General features: G+C 44.0%; 1 protein-coding gene across 3 annotated transcripts in view; it reads right to left on the bottom strand.

Annotated features, from left to right (window-relative positions):
• Positions 1 to 17,406, bottom strand: part of NFATC2 (nuclear factor of activated T cells 2) — a 90,713-nt gene that overhangs the window by 12,975 nt on the left and 60,332 nt on the right. The window contains exon 10 of one of the 3 annotated variants that reach the window (XM_062613946.1): positions 7,370 to 7,722. The exons of the other annotated variants lie outside the window; for them this stretch is intronic. Coding sequence (XP_062469930.1) covers positions 7,667 to 7,722 — 56 coding nt within the window. The 3' untranslated portion in view covers positions 7,370 to 7,666. Of the gene's footprint in view, positions 1 to 7,369; positions 7,723 to 17,406 lie in introns of those variants that run through there. 3 annotated transcript variants of the gene reach the window in all.

Consider the following 17,406-nt stretch of genomic DNA (forward strand, 5'->3'; position numbering starts at 1 on the left):
CTTGTGAGAAGCTTCACAGATGTTCTCTCCACTGATTGTGCAAGAAGTCTGGGGCTGGTATCCCCAGACAGTAGCCTGAATAACTTCGACAAGCAACCCTTTGCTTTTGTTTATTCATGCATTATCCTTAGACAGAAGTTCTTACTCTGCAGTTCCCTCCAGCCAAGTCCTCCCCAGCAACACAAAGCAAAGTGACCAGTTACAAGGGAAGGGAAACAAAGCAGTTTGCAGCAGTGGAGACAGGTGAAATGTATGCTGCTCTCCCTGTACGACTTGCTGCACACAGAGCTGTTGGGTGCCTGTCCTAGTTTGCCGTGCTTCACTTCAGCTTGTTACACAGGTGACCACAATCTTGTAAATCAGTAATAAGTTGCACCTGAACCTGTAAGTGATTAGCAAAAAATCATTACACTTCCATGGCCAAAGGACTTTCACACAGTTAATCAGTTAAGAAAAGAATTGGGTGTTAACTGGTTGTTTAGTTCCCTGGAAAACCAGTTTCCTGAGACCCTGTAGCAAGACGACTGAAATCTGAAATGCAAGGTATATACGGGAGAACTACATAGCTTACAATTCACATACTCTCCTGGAGAAAGAGGTGCCAAATGTTGCCCTAAAATGAGCTGAATGGAGGACTTCTAAGGATGGGCTGGTGCCACTTGTGCTTTCAGTTATTTAACCCATTTAATCCCTGTCTGAGTCTATTGGAAATCAGTAAGTTAACTTTTCTAGGCATCTTCTTCATGAACCAGGAAGCTGGGGTTATGTGGCACTTGTAGGACACACATGCACACATGCTCGAGCTTTCTCATCCTGGGCTACTGGCTGGAACAGCAAGAGAAAGAGCAATTTTTGCTCCAGAGTGTGATTTCCTGTTTGCTTGGTAGATTTCAGTATTTAGTCATCAATTTTTTTATCAGAAGATTCTAAGGTAGGTGCAAACCCTGCCTACACATTGACTGGAGGAGGAAGACACATCAGCTGGCAAGCAGGAAAGCGCACCTTTAGGCACAATTTCATGCCCTTTCACTCTTGCCCCCTTAGGCTGCAGCATATCACTGGAAGAAGCCCTTGGAGCCCATCTGTAGGCTCAGTCCCCCTGTTGTAAAAACCCTAATTTGCAGAAGTCACTGCATAAGTACAATGGGAAGAGGCATGCCATAAAACTGGGGTGTTTCTTTAAATCTCATTCTCAGAACTTTCTTTCTGCCTGGTCCACTGTGCTGCACATAAAGTGAACACATTCAGGGTGGCACCCAGTGCCAGGCACTGCCAATCTCATTCACGGGTTACCTGACAAAGAACTGGCTCTGAATATTGATGTTGACACTGCTGGGAACCATATGAATATGAAGCAAAAACTCTTGTATTATTAAATTTGCTAAGATGATGATAAATATCCTGTTTATTTACTAGATAAACCCTTTAAATCTGTTTAGTGACTACATGTAAGGCATAAAGGAACTGCAAAAATATGTGCAGTTCTTTTACCAGCATCAGCAGCCGCTCTGGGAAGCGTACCTTGAAAGTGGAAAACTAGATCAGCCTGGGTGTGATGAGGAACTCCAGGCCACCGTGGATTCGGTTTGTAGTAGCTTTCCATAACAAAGTCTTTTTTTAACTGACTTTCTTTCTGCTCACATATATTTAGATATGACTTTCATTCTGCAGTGCTCGGATGCCAGATAGTTTTGGCTGAAATTGCAAGGGAAGGGACACATGTTTGAGTCATGCAGTTGGCTCTTTCTACTTGATAGGTAGTGAGTTACTGAGAAGAGATGAAGCTTGTATTTAGTTTTTAGTTAATCAAGTGAAATCTCCCAAGTAGAATACGTACATAATAAATAAATATACAAAACTTATACCAGAAGGGGAAGGAGTTCATCTTCTTAAATCACATTACTGGCTAAATCAATACAGGAACATTAGGCTGATGGACTGAAGCTGAAGAAAGTCTTCATTTTGTCAATCCTAACCCAATCTAACTCTGCAGCAGCTGCTGCTGCTGCTGCTGCTGCAAAGTACAGGGGTGAACTGTTCTCACATTTACTTTTGTGTGCACGGTGTGAACCTTATGAATTTGCTACATAAATGCTGAGATAAGCAGTGGCATTTGGCATTAAGACATATTTCTTTTAGTTTAGAAACAGCAAAACCAAAGGAGGTTGGTGATGACTTTTTCTTACAGTAGCTTGCACCTCAGGGTTTGAAAGCTAATGAAATTGATAATAGATACCACAATGCCTCTAAAATAGGAACTGCTGGCAGGAAAAGCACGCAAGCAGTGGCACTATTTATTCACATGTGACTTCGCAGTTTCATCATTCTCCCAGACTTAACCTATTTACTAAGAGGAGATATGAGTCATTCAGCAAAATGCTTCAATAAAGAAGAGAAAGAGAATAAATGGGAGAAAGCTATTTTTTACAGGAAATAATTGGGAGGTAGGAATTGAAGAGGAGTTACAGCATGTTCAGGATTAGCTGAAAGAAACAAGAATAGGCAATGCTGCTGCTTTTTTATTTCTGTCACAAAGGAACTACCAGAACAAATATTTAATTGAGGGGAAACAAACCATTTAACAAATATTTAATTAAGGGAAACAAACCATATTACCCTTCCCTTTAGGCAGCTTTGCAGGGGATGAACAGTCCATAATATAATCTATTTTCCTCCCTTGAGCACTAGCGCTTATGTCTATTAATCCACAAAACTATTTATTGGCTCTAACTCTCTGGCATCTTATCTTCTGCTGTGTCTTAACTTTGCAAGCATCCCCACTGAAGGGCTTGTGCATTCTTGCAGAATCTGGGCCTCTCCAGCAAACCGGGTTTCCCTCCAAACGTGTCTGAACTGAATTTTGAGCCTGGTTCTCAGGAGAAAACAGCCAACAGAAAATCACTGTCCAAGGTAACAAGGGAGATGGACAAGTGGCTATGAACAATTCTGTCAGACAAACCAAACTCTCCCCTGGAACCAGCATGCAAATAACCTTCTGCTTGCAATTACTCTGCTTTCACAAACAACTTTGGAACGATGAGCGCGAAGAAGGCATATGTTTCTTATGTGCTTTATTTTAAAGAGGACTATGGGCAGTAGGCACACTGTTCCTAGTGAAAAACACATGAAATCACTTTTGTACACAGATTATTTTTCTATCATGACTCCACATCCTTCAGCAAATGAATGTCTGGGGTAAGATTCATCCCCCCTTTCTGCTAGGCACTGAATGGTGAGCACTGTTTTAGGAGCCCTGGTTGCCTCTGCAGGCAACGGGAAGCAACGGGCACCACTAGAGAGGTCTGCGGGTCTTGGCAATGGGAGTCCAGGACAGCCAAGCCCTAACTTTGGGGCTACAGTTATGAGTCCCAGTTTAGCTGGAAAGAATCCAGACCATTAAATATTTAAGTGGTTATTGACAGAGTGTTATAATTCACATATAACAATGTCAAGGAGGTGCCACATACAGGATACTCTGTCTGCCCACATCCATCTGTTAACTTTTATTTTGCACTTTGACTGCCAGTCCTCTGAGGCAGGAACTGCTTTTTTTTTCCCTTTGGAGTCAATACAGCATCTGCCACAACAGAGTTCTCATTTATGCAGGGTTTCTAACAGAAAATAATGTAGTAATGAAAGTAATACATAATACTATGGAGTATATGTACAAATCAGAGACCATTATGAACGGAGAGAGCAAACTAATGATAAGAGACACCTATAACTAGAAAAAGGAGTGCAAAAGACTATGGGAGCAGATATTGTAATGGACTTTGCATCTCACCTCAAAAAGGCCAGGAACGTCTGACAGGAAATAGCTTGAGAGAATAAGAAAAAGGTATATGCATCATCCAAAGACTTCAAACTTCCAATTTGACTCAATGGCACAAACGAGAAAACTATTTTTCTCAAAAAGAAGATAAAAGAAAAGGAAAAGAAAAAGAAAGAAATAAAAGGATTTAATTACCAGAAATAGAACTGAGCTCCTTGATGTCCTATAGCTGCCGAGGTGACTATCTTTAGCTGAAGTGCAGCTGGCGCTATTGAAGTTGGGCATTTCCCAACCTCACCACAACAGCAATAACCTACATTTGTTCAAAAATTAGCCCTCAATTATTTCCAGACCTCACATCCCAATTCCAGATCAAGACATAGGAACAACCACCCAAAGAGACTGCCCCAAGGAATCCTTCCCAGGATTTAATGATGAGCCATCCCAAATTTTCCAACTGTGAGGTCTGAGAGCTGTGTGCATCCCCATGCAACTCAAGCAGGACGTGAAATATTATGCTTCTTGCAGTGTCTCAAGGGCATGCTGCAAGACACTGTAAGTACCTGGAAAGACCATCCTAATCACTCCCAAGTTCTCGTCAGCTGTATGACAATGTTCCTTCTCCTACACAAGTTTGCACAGCCAGCTTACAGGCTCTGCATTTGTAGCTCATATTGAACCTATTAGTTTGCATTTAACCATCCATTGCTACACTTCCTGGGTGAATTCCAACCAAACAATGAAGGGTTTGGAACCACATCATGATAAAACACCCTCTTGCCTAAAATAAAGATAAAACTTGCTTATGTTTGATATGATCTCATCTGACTACAGAACACATTCGGAAGCAATTGGCAGGCCATCCGCTCTGAACACAGACTGAATGGGAATACTGTTTTGTCCTAAAGCTGGGGAAGTAGCCACAGACAGCTGGGAGACACAGTAGTAGCGAAGCTAAAGGCCAAGATCACCATAACTCTTTCTGAGTGGTCCTGGAAGGAGAGTGATTGCCAACAGCAATGAAATGCCCTAGCTAACACACACACAGCATAATGAAACTGTATAAAGCCACCAGACATCTTCCACAAGGGCAGATTTTGGTAGATAACTCTCAACTAAACCACTGTGAACTATACATCTATCCATTTTGTAAAAAATCAAATACACAAAGAGACAAGCACGCATCACCTCTCAGAATCTGGCCTAGGCTGTACCCAGTGTTTCCTAACAGATGAGATGGTACAAGTGCTTGGGAACACCAACAGAGGATGTCCTATGACAGCAACTGAGGGTTGTCCTTTAGGATGCTGAGTACAGATGGGGCAATTTTTGCAGTAGTAAAGGCTGATTCATGGGAGGGGATGTAATGCTGACTCCTCACACACTCTGCAGCATCATCACAAGGAAGGCTCACAGTGTGTTTATGCAGCACCATGTGACTTCACGATCACCACCATCATGGAGCAATGCTGCACAGCACTACTGTAATCTCTTCTTTAGGGAACAGCTCTGATGGCTGACTACCACCAGCTGCTATGCTTTGCTCAATGTGTAGGTGAAGGACAGTGGTGACAGCCATGGTGAGGAGAAACCCAGCTGAAGCAACAGGACAGCTGTCCATCCTAACCTGTGCTCCCCCATAACTCATGAGGCTTAGAGAACTTGCTGTGGGCTGTAGCATGTGCTCTAGAGCCTGTCCCAGCTAGCACTGCAGAACTGCCTGGCAGAAAATGCATCTGCCACACTTCACACCACACTGGAATTACCTGCTGGCCACACCATTGCAGAGCCCAGGAGCACCAAAACAGGCTGGTGCCTGGTAAAGGGGAAGGAATATTCTAGTACTATGAAAATGACACCTAAAAATGAAAGTAATTTATCGGTGGGAAAGAATAAACTACCCCAGAAGCTTTCCTTTTTCTGCTAGGAAGGTAAAAATGAGCTTGAGTTGAAGCAGGTGGCTAAGCCATAGCGACTTCAGAGCAGGCTTATGCTGCAGTGAGTGCTAGGAGAGGGCTGAAGGACCATCATGGAACTGAAAACCTTCCCAATGTGAGCTGGGAGCAACTATTAACATTGGAAGAGTCCCATCAAGCAGAGATCAGTTATGCCTCATGGCCAAGCCAGCAGCCAAGATCCCTGTGGGGCCCATCAACACAGAAAGTGAACGGGGAACACGGCCTAACCTGGCTATGCCACAGATCACAAAACAGGGCTTTCCTCTCAGTGGGTCCCCTCGACATCACTGAAATCAACCCTAAAAATAACAGCACAGTTTATATTTGGGCTGGAATTCACCACTGTTAATAGCAACAGCTAGCAGAGTCTCCAGAGAGAATTTGGTCACTGTGACCCTGGTGGAGATCTGAAGGATGATCGGAATATGGATGGCTGCAGTTGGCCACAAAGAGGCAATCTGTACAGTTCAAGACAGTGATTGTCTCCAGTAGACACTCTTGCCCTTCTCATCATTTGTGACAGGTGCCCCAAAAACCTCCCCTAGCTGCATTTCTTCTTGTGCGATGTACTAGCCTGGTCCTGCCACTGCACTGGGGTAGCATCAGAAGGGGGACAGAGAGCAATGTGAGAGCGGCTGGTTTGGGTTGGGCTTCTTCCTTATTTTTTGTGGATCAAGAACTGTCATCTGCATCCAGCTGTTAGTATTTTGGAAATCTGCTGGGTTTTGTTTTCCTCGTGGGCTCAGTGTGGCTGATGCTCCAGCTGCAAAACTCTTGGCAGCCACTGAGCCTGCTTAAAGCAACTGTACATGAAAAGCCAAGTTCTCGCTAGCACCTCTCTCCTGGGAGCATGCAGGGGCTCCCCTTGGGCAGCCTCCTCATTGCCGTAAAGGGAACGGTGCTTAACTCCATCACAACCACATCAGATGAGAGTGCACATCAGAACTGCACAAATAAGTATCTACATCAAATGATGTGGCAAAGAATATATTTTAGTTGCAGCCAACAGAATCCTGAGCCTGACTTCTGAATGCTTGGCAATGCTCACACTGTGAACTGCAGCATAATAAATATACTGTGAATCGATAAACTTCCAAAACACTACAGCATTACTATAGTGTTTTTCTATATATTTTCTGCTTTTTTTGCAGTTTGTTTTTTTAAATCCCATATTGTCATGAGTAAAATCTGTGTTTTGTATAAAATGATCATGATTCAGCAACAGGGCAGGTATACATGAAGGAGGGTAATGCCTTTTACCCTCGCACCTTTTCCTTCCAGTATGCTTCTCCCATGCCTATTTCAGTTGCTTGCTCTCTCTCAAAGCCACAATAACCCTCTCTTCTTTCCCCTTATCCAAGAGCAGACACCCCTGCTAGAGGTGGAGAACGGCTGGATCCAGAGTGCCTACAAGAGAGACTGCAGTACGTTAGGAGGAGGTGGGGGCTTGCTGAGACTTATTTCCAAGAAACAAACTTTGAATGAGGTGCATGCTATACATGTGAAAAGGGAAAGTTAAGTGATGATAGGGTCTTATTATTTAAATAATTCTTCAATTTGACAGCAGAAGCCCAAACCCCTCATTTCCATCCACACAATTCTAATCCCATGCTCGGTTACTCAGCGACATGGACCATTACTGAATAGACAGGTAAATCAAACTACCACTAAATGTAGCCTGATCATGTAATTGCCCTTTATGGGTCTTTCCCTCCCAAGCAATAATGGAAGCCATGTCAGGTGATTAATAACCCATAATGATTATATTTACCAAGTAAGCTATAAAAGAAAGTGTAAGTGACACGAAAGCGTATTTGCTGCAGCAGAGGTGTTCAGTGGTGTGCTGGGGGGAGTGCTTCACCGGCAGGGTTAGGGCAGGCCCTGGAGGCAGTGATGCAGTGTAGGGCTGTGCTCCTGCCACCCTGCCTCTGTGTGCCTAAAGCTCCAGGGGAAAGGGATAGACAGAAATCCTCTTTTGGGAATCCCTAACTCCTGCAAAATTATAAGCACACTGTAGTGGAAGTTAAACAATGAAATAAAGAAAATACTTCATGTGAGCTGCTTGTACAGTCACTAAACCAGTGGAGAGGGGATTACTTTAATTTCCCTTTTATCTGGAAAGAAAAACAACCTGAAAAAAAAAAAAATAACCCTATCACCTCCTTTAAGGGTTGGAAAAAACCTGTCTGAGAAGGGAGATAGTTGAAAACACCTCATTGAAATGTATGATGTTTTTGCATCCCCCAAAAGCAAGCCTTAGTATGTCTTTTACCACGGCTGGCCTGGATGCAGTGCAAGAGACAGGGTGAGGAGCAAGAGGACGTGAAGTTTGCTGTGCTGTCCAGAAGATGAAAACACTACTGCTGTTTATAGAGGGAAACCCAATTCGTCAGCCCAAATGAATTCCTGTACTAATCCATGCAGGCTTCATGTTTTCCACCAGCCCCAGCCACTGTAAAGACTATCTTTAGGAGGCACAGTGTGTTTGGAAAGGAGCAGCTGGAAAGAGGGGACGTTTATGCCAGCTTGGAAGGCGTTCTGGTATGGAAAAAGAGGAATGCTCTCTTGGGTCTCCCCACAAAATTAAAGCATCTTCATCCAGAGCAAAATGATGCCAAGCACAACAAACAAAAGCGGCTTTCCCCAACTCTCCTGGGCAGCCTCGCTCCAGGGTTCACAATGGTTTCCATAGAACTTGTTTTGCTATCATAACAAATTCGATCTATCCAGGCGTGATGGCGCGCACTGTTTTCTAAAGACAAGAAAACTAATTTCCTTGCTTATACGTCTGCCAAAGCATTTTTGTCCAGGTGCCACAGACAGGGACTCCCCAGATAACCAGTGCATCTGCCTGTTGGCTGAATGCAGTGTGAAGAGAAAAATCCTCGAGAGGTTTTGGTCTGTGTGGCACAATGCGAGTTACCTCTGCTACAGTGCTAGGGGAGAGGCTGCCCTCGGCTAATCACTTTCGTTCTCAGCCTCTGATCCTCCCAAACTGAGCTGGCCTCAGCAGAGTGTGCCTGTGTGCGGCAACGCAAGCTTCCTGTAATAAACCAGCCATCAACTGTGTGCATCTCTTGTTGCATACACTGAAGGAAATTAATGTCTTGTTACAGTGACCACAATCTGTTGAAATGCTAGTAAATATTACAGTCTAGCTGTGATTAAGGGCTAGATTATTTTCATGGCCCGATAGCTGCACTGGAATGTCACATGCGGGAGAGGTTTCATCCAGCCTTCCTGCAGAGACACTCACGCTCAGCATCGGGTTTTGAAAGGCAGAGATGCTTTTTGGCATGACAGGAAATGCTGGAGGAGATTTAATGCCACATCTCAACTAAGACCATTACCAGAACAGCATGAACTTCTGACAATTCTTAATCTTGATCTAAAACTTGTACTAGCTTTGAAGATGGGAAGAGCTATGAAATGTAATGAAGTATAAAACACATGGATATTCATTTCTAAAATAGACATAACAGTTTAGTGTGCTTCTTACTTTAATAATAGACTATAACATTTATACTGAGCTCAAATTTGTATTAAAATCGATGGCACTTTTTTAAAGAGGAAACATATCTGAAAACATAGTAAAAGCCATTTGAAGACATGAAGCTGCAAGATGATCTCAGGAGAAGAGTTCTCAGCCTGCCTACCTGAAAATCTCACCCTAGTGTTTGCCTGCTGGAAATCAGGATCTTAGGGTGCTTTCCAGGGAAGAAGACAGCACCGCTTTTAAAGCAAGTGAAAATGCGTGGAGGAGAAACCAGACAAGAAAAATCTTAATGTAATTTCAAGGAAAAAAGACCCACAAAACACAATGTAATTAAAAAAATGCAGCTGCTAAAAGTCCTCCTTTGATTTGCCTCAGTTCTGGTTAAAACCAAGTCAGTCTGCTCACCGGACCTACCCAAGGCCTAGAGTGGCCAGTGTTTGTAGACTACTGCCAGCCTTTGCAAACATTAATTTGTACAAAATCATAATTACTTCCTTTCCAGTGACTTGAATTGAGGGACTTCCCCAAGCCCTAAGGACAGGTTCCTAGGTTGGTGACCATTTATCTACAAAAATGCTGGGCCTTATTTTTACACGGCTTTGACAGACCCATGAAACACGAGGTTTAAGCACAGGTACAGCACTGCCCTGAGTGACCCCTGCAGTACCCCTTCCCCTGAAAAGCAGCAGCCAAAGGCACTGCCTGGGGGCAAGCTGGGTGTACCAGAACCACACAGAGCATCCGAGGGCAGGTGCCTTTCAAAGTCAGGACCTCCACACTTTCAGAGAACAGCCCTGCTGTCTCCTGGTAAGAATCAGAAACCCCAAAGTGGCTGATGAAGACCCAGCATGAGCACCAGGAGGTATTTGATCATAAAGGGATTGCAATGTCTGATACATCATCCTGCTTCCCCTGGCCTTGTGGCTACAGTCTCCTGGAACCAAGCTCTTACAAAATAACCAATGCTGTGTTGCTCATAATGACAGATATTTAGCCCAGGGTGGTTTAACTGTCACAATACTTTCACCATTGACTCCCATACTTCTGAAGTGGCTCCCCCTTCATTTAGTCATTCTCACTCTTTCCAAAGAAACTTAGAAACCACCTAAATAAACCAGCACCCATTGAGACACTGCAAATGTCATAAGAGTCATTCATGTGTCTCACTATTTGTCCTACATTTGACTCAATTCATTCACAGATGATGAAGTCATACATCATTAAGAAACCAAACCAAACCACACCATAATTTGGGAATCTTTGACTGGGCTCCTGTGGCATAGATGATCAAGAGGGAATGATTGTAAACTCACACTCCTCTAATTTACTGCTGCTTTCGCCCCAGCCCAAATTATTGTTTGTGCATTAAAGGGGAAGGTTCAGGGTCCTTGCAAAAAGGCAGAGCAAGTCAACACGTAAGCACTGAAAAAGGATTAAACTGTGCTGTCACTTTGCTGTGACATCATCTGGCTCCTTCTGCAGGGCCTCAAGGTTTCCTGGTCATGCAGTGTGCATTGCTTGGGTGCAGAGGCAGGTCTGGCACACAACCACCACACTGTCAGCGCCCTCCCACCACCCACCATTCAAAACGTGCCCAGATGCACAGCTGGGTGGAAGCAAGGGACAGTCCACTATGACCTTTACTTCCACACCTCACAATTACCCACGCGGAAACATTCTCCCTTCAATGCAAACCTATCACTCCAACATCCACAGGCAGAAGTCAATAGCACTGTTCTCACTACATCTAGTTCAACTACGGTTTCACTCTAAAGAAACTGTGTTTGTTCAGCTGAGGGCAGAGTTCAGCCTGTTTTGGAGGGCAAAGTTTCCAAATTAAAAACCCACAAAAGGACACGGCCCAATTAAAATGTGAACTGTGTGGATCAGGATAACCTGTGGGAAGATGGAGAGTATCAGACCAGTTTCTCAGAGTGAAATAGTGTTGCCCTGCTGAGTCACACAGACATCACTGTTGAAGCCCTTTGAACCTCAGTGGTTTTTCTCTAGTTAACTGTAGCTGAAGATTTAACTCTTCTATACCTAACACTGGTTAAATCCAACTCAAGACCAAGTTTTCAGTCACTGCTATCAGACCATTAGTCATGCCAGTACAGAGAGATCACAGTTTTAATTGCCAAATGGACTGTAGCATTTCTAGTAGATGTGCACCTAAACTGGAGAACGTGAATGTTTGCAAAGCTGGGAGTACTTGCATTTAGGGATTTTTGTGCAGACCCCTTTCAGAGAGAGGATCCATCTGTGAAATTCACAGCTGGATGTACGCCCAGATTTCTGCGCTTCCCAAATTGAAGCATGGGGACTTGGAGTGATGACTCAGACACAACTGCATTGTTTATACATTTTAGGTTGGCTTTTACCTTCCACTGGTTTCTTCTTGGTAAACACAGAAGAAAATACATTACAGAATGCGAAAAAGTGTGAAAGCAGCAGCTGGTTGAAAATTCAAACTCCGAGCTAATGTACTGGGAAGGGAGTTCTGTGGCCTTCAAGTATTTGCTCTTCTTTCCCCCTGTCTCTGACTCTCCTATTGGCGCGACTACAGATGTGCTGCTTGTTTTTCAAATCAGAGAAGTAGGAATGACCTATTAGGTCATCTAGTACCTCTCACAGCCAGTGCAGGATTGTCTTCGTGTACATTTGTCCAGTCTGCTTTTAAAATTCCTCCAAAAACATACTGCATCCAAATTAGAGCTCAGAAGCCTCTTGGAACTGGTGAGTAAGCAGCACTGCAAAATGACTGGGGAGCAAAAGGCCATACCAGCTTCTGCTGGACAGAAAAGCTCTACTTAGAGTTCTCATAAGAACACTAACTTTGATGAGAAATTCATATGATTCATCATCATTTTTTTATTTAACAGTGGCCAGGAATTTATTATTAATAATAATAATATTTTCATAAGAAACAAAGTATGAAAAGCAAGCAGAAGAAAAATGGATTTTAAATCAATCACCTATAGGTCTTCATACTTGCGAGATAAAAGATCTATAGAGACAACACGTCCCCATTAACTATCCATGCTGCATGGAAGGATGTGGCCTTAACTGGAAAAGTTCTGCTTGTGTGAATAATGCTGAGAACCCAGCCATTTTTCTATAGTGGAAGACTTTCTAACTGGCTTTCAGTTTGCACCATAACCAGACTGTACATCTTTAAGATGGTTATCCTTGCCAAGCATTTTATTTCACAATAGCTAGAGAAATGTGCAGATGTTGTCCAAACTTTTCAAAGCAGCAGGACTCTTCTGCAGCTGCTCGCAAGATTTCAGAAGTGCAGTTCAAAAATGGCCCAAGATGCCTTTTCACTGTCCATCACAGGAGGAGCCAAATCCTCCCAGTGTATTATATTGAGCTTTAAGGGGAGAAAAGACCCCTACCCTTTTCCCACATTTGCACATCCTTAGCATAAACACAGTTTGTGACAAATCAAACTGTGAGGAGCAGCAATGCCAAATCCAAGCGTTCAGCATTCATGACTCAGGCCTCTAATAATCATAAGACTGGTTTTAAAATCATGCAATCAATACCCCACCCCCTTAAGTTGCATCATTTTTGTCTGCCTGGATTTTGAAAGACCGAAACAACACGGTTCATATTTTTAATGGTTTGGGTTTTCTTGGACTAGACTTGAAAAGATCACTAAGAAAAAAAATTAACTCTTGTATTTTGTAGCAGTCACCTGCACGGGGACTTTTAAGTCACTATAAATATTCCAAGATTCACACTGAAATTGCAAAGAATTAGCAAACGCTTCAAGCTGCCAGTTTCCTGGTTATACTTACTCAATTACACTGTGCACATTTTAAAGGGGAGGTAACAGGATAAACTGGGAGGACAAAGATGTACTTGAATACATGTTCCTTATATAGTTTGAGGGAGGGTACAACTCCCCTCAGCAAAGCTTCTTTCTAGTCAGTGAATTCAGCCCATTGCATCATCTGTGCTGGAAGTTACTAACAAGAGGATTCATTCTGAGGTGGTCAACATCCAAAGCAAGCAGGCTAAGCTTGTGCAGTTATTGCCCATGTGAAAACCCCTTCTATCACACAGGCTGGAGCTCCCCCACAAGTTTAGCCAGACTAGCAGCACTGGCATTGCTGCTGGAAACCCTCCTTCCAATGCAGACATAGTCATCCCAGTACAAAAGCCTTTCAGTGAAACAGCCGGTGGTGGTTCCCTGACTTGGCATAAGCTGTGCTGATTCCAGTGTTTTTACACCGACAGAGCTGTGTCTATACAAGGGCTTTTACCATATTAGCTGTGTTAGCAAAATAACATAAAAAAAGAAATCAACCACCTTAACCAGCACAGTTATGTGGTAAGCTCCTCAAGTGTGAAACAAGCCTTGTTAAAGGTTTCCAGAGAGCACTTCTCTGGTTCATTGTGAAATGGTGAATTTAGCACTGGAAGGAGTTAACCCCCTTTCCTGCTTTGAAAAGTTCTGTTATAAGCCATTTCCTATCTACACACTTCTTGCTTCTCATCTCCAAAGCCCCCATTTTCAGAAGATGTTGTCAAAACAGCTATGGTTTTGACTGGACTGAAAGAACTTCTGCATAAAGCACCCAGTGTCACCCCTACCTGGCAGCAAGACCACTGATTCCTTTTCCTTACATCCTGTACTTGCTTATACAGCAGCTTTGCTCTGTCTCCAGTCTTTGCCCTAAGAAATCAGGGTGTTCTTAATAAGGTGTTCCTGTTCTCAGCATGGCCAGTGCTGCCCCAGCTCCTGCACATCTGGACAACAGCTTCACACACCTTTGGTACCCTCACCTCTGCATGAGGGATGCAGGTGGGGAGACCTAGCAGCCTAGGATCCCCCCAGGCAAGTTACAGTTTTAGCAGTTGACTTTATTCATCAGCTGTTGCAAGTCACTCAAAGGCTCTGTACCCTACTTCACCCATGTGTAAGAGCTGGGGAATAGCTTGTCTGCTTCTTTCTGCAGTGGAATTACTTTAATTCACTACCATTTCTCTGCACTGGAGGAACAGTGTCACTGGACGAATAATGTCACTGGACTGAAAAATTTTATTGTTTTTATCCCTTTAAATTGAAAGTGTATTGAAGGAATAAAAGTAAATGTACGGTCTATTTTGGCAGATGTCTTCCAACACATGGGTGTCTATGGTCTTCTTTATAAGAGCTGTCTGCTGTCTGTGATTCAGACCGCCTAAGGAATGCCATGAGCATGGAGTAAATGGACAGCAAGTCTGGGAAAGGACTTTATTGTGGTTTAGAAGCTTTCAACTCCCAATTCCATGAACAAGTTCTTTATTTTAAGTAACTCTTTGCCAGTATTTCAAAACTATCACTGAAAAGTGCTTGATGCCTTCTGAAAACTAAGCGCTTTCTGCTGATAACAGTCCACTGGCGTAGCCTTCAAACAGTGGCATGCCTTCCACCAGCAAATGGCTAGAACTAGGGATTACTGACTCAGAGCATCAGTTCGTGGTGAGACCCAGCCCACTGAGGCACCACGTACCCATCCTGCAGTGTCAGTTCTTGGCGGCTGTGCCCGTGGTCTCCTAATGGAGTCTGCATGTTCTTTTGAACAGGAAACACTTTGTAACACAACTTGCCTGTGGGCACTTACTGCACCAATTAAAGATTCCTGAGCTCGAGAACAAAGAGGTGCCAGAGGAACTATGGTTTTAATCACTTGATTCATTTTCTTCCTTCCTCCACTGATTTCTTTTTCTCGCTTTGTTTTGGTTTGCATGTTTTTAGGCAGCAGGACAGGCGCTCAGAAACACTGCTGGGGAAAGCAGTCTTGAAAAGGGGCTGGATGCGTCTGAGGTTTTGAATAGCAAATTGTTTCTAGAGGTGAAGAACAGCAGATGCCAGCCTGCCATAGCAATACAAATACTTAGTTCGCGTTCAGGTATACAGATACTTTTATTTCTGAGAATCCATGGGAGTTTTAGTAACACGAATGAATTAAATGCTGAACTGTACTAGCGATAACAAGATACTTTTTAGTAATGGTAGACTGAGGTACAGGGAAGTTAAATACTCTGCTCAGACACAACCCAGGAGACCTTCCTCCTGATAGACAGCTCTTCCAGCTTCCTGCCAACACGCTACAGGTTGCTGGGAGCAGAACCACCTTTATCTTCTCTTTAAATACTGCCTCTAGAAAAGCAAGACTGACATATGACGGGGCAGTCAGATCCTAACGCAACACAAACCCACAATAGCAGTGATCCAAAATTAAAGCATGGAGTGCTGTAAGGTCCCAGTAGAGAAAAGAAAATCTGGAATAATATGAGTCAGAGCTTCAAGAATGACTCTGATGAATACAGAGATTTGCTAGAGCATTTGAGCAAAATGCTGTAGAGAACGTATGTGCTTCCCTCTTAGTCAAACTCTGCCTGAGCAGAAATGACCACACCTTCTATGAAAAGCAGTTCTAATTAAAAACAGAGCACGGCTCTTTTTGATGTAAATTATTGCTCTAACTGAACCACAGCCCATTTGCAACATTCAAATTCACTCCTGTCTAAAATGCCAGGAAACGAGAACATCCACCCCCCTTCCCTGTATTGCTGGTTTACTTTGCACGGACACATGATGATAACAACTACAAACCAAACTAAAACATGCTCTTAAACCACCATCTTCTGTGCTTTCTGGGGATGAAATCAACCCAGTGTTAAGAGAGAGAAGTGGCTTCTCTATGGCCGGGGTGAGGCCAGACCCCTGGCCCCTGCCACTGCTGCTCCACTGTTCAATGCACGAAGGGCTTCAAACTGCCTTTATGGTGCAGCCAAGGCTCCCCGGCACAGGGAAATCCCCAGCTGGCAGCAAGCTGACAGAGCTCGGCTTCGTGCCATCCCCTCCTCCATCCGCTGTGCAGGGGCTGCGGAGGGCGAGCAGGATGCTCACAACGTGCTAGCACCCGAGCCAAAGCCACGAGGACCACGCTGGCTGTGAGGGGGAGGCCTGCATCCTGCCTTCCCTCCTGGCTGTACTGACCCTCTCCTCTCATGCACACACGCACGCTGGTCTCCCCAGGGAACACGAAGGACCAGCACGGGTGAATGGGGAGGGCAGCAAGAGACCAAAGCCGGCAGGAAAGAGCTCAGTCCCTGACTGCTGCTTACTCAAGGCTGACACAGTAGCTTTGATTCTTGGGTCCCCAGGAGACCCGGCATTTCCTGGAGGTACACCCTGCTCAGGCTTCTGCCTAACAGCTACCGGCCTAAGGAGAAAAGAGCTGGTCAGAAAAGAAAGATTCCTGAACACGGAGGAAAGAAGAGACTGAATTTCATTTTACACCATTGGATTTTCTTGTTGTTGAATGAAAGAACACACACACAAAAATATAGGGACCTAGCACACTCCAAATGGTCTGGGATGAGACCCATGGTTAGGGCAATGGTTGCTGCAGTGAACAGAACAGCAGAAATTAACACAGGGCTCTTAGTGAAGGTGACTGAAAGCAATGGGTGATTTATGAGCATCACACTGGGCACCCTGCAGATCCATTTCCTAAAGAACTACCTGCTGTGTCTGACATTTTCTGTGAAATACAGGAGTTCACGCTGAAGCATCTCTGCTGATCGGCAGACTGATAAACCACTACACAAGCAGCTGCCTTGCTTTTCTCCTCCCCATTAAAGACTGCTGGTGCACCAAAAATAATTTAGAGCTGCTGTACCGAGCAGACAGTTCTGAGTGTCAGATGTGGTTAGTTACTGTTTGAATAATGACGATCGGTTTTCTTTGTAAAGTAAAAAGCATACGACATGACAGCTGAACTGAAAAGAAGAACTAAATCTAAGGCAGGCAAGTCGATAACATTCAAGACAACAGCTACACAACCATTATTTGTATATGGAAAGAGCCTTGTAACTCTGTGTTGCAGATGCGGAACTGTGGCACAAAGCAGCTGAGAGGCTTCTCCAGAGCTACACAGGAAACCTCTGGCCCTGCAGCATGAGCATGAGCATGAGCAGGCTAGGGCATGGCCAGTACCCCAAGCCCTCACCATCCTGCCCCACCAAAGGATTTTGGGCTGTGCTGCAAGTAACTGAATTTCTAACTAGATTTGTACTTTAAAGTGCTAATCTGGTTGCTCTGAAAGTCCTGGAAGAACTAAGTTCTATTTGTCAGCATATTTCTGTGGTTGTTTGTGTAACTTTTACCATTGTGGGTG

The sequence above is a fragment of the Pezoporus occidentalis genome, unplaced genomic scaffold (genome assembly GCF_034315485.1).
Source record: "Pezoporus occidentalis ecotype Australia unplaced genomic scaffold, CSIRO_AGI_Poc_V1 ctg171, whole genome shotgun sequence".
Classification (NCBI taxonomy): domain Eukaryota; kingdom Metazoa; phylum Chordata; class Aves; order Psittaciformes; family Psittacidae; genus Pezoporus; species Pezoporus occidentalis.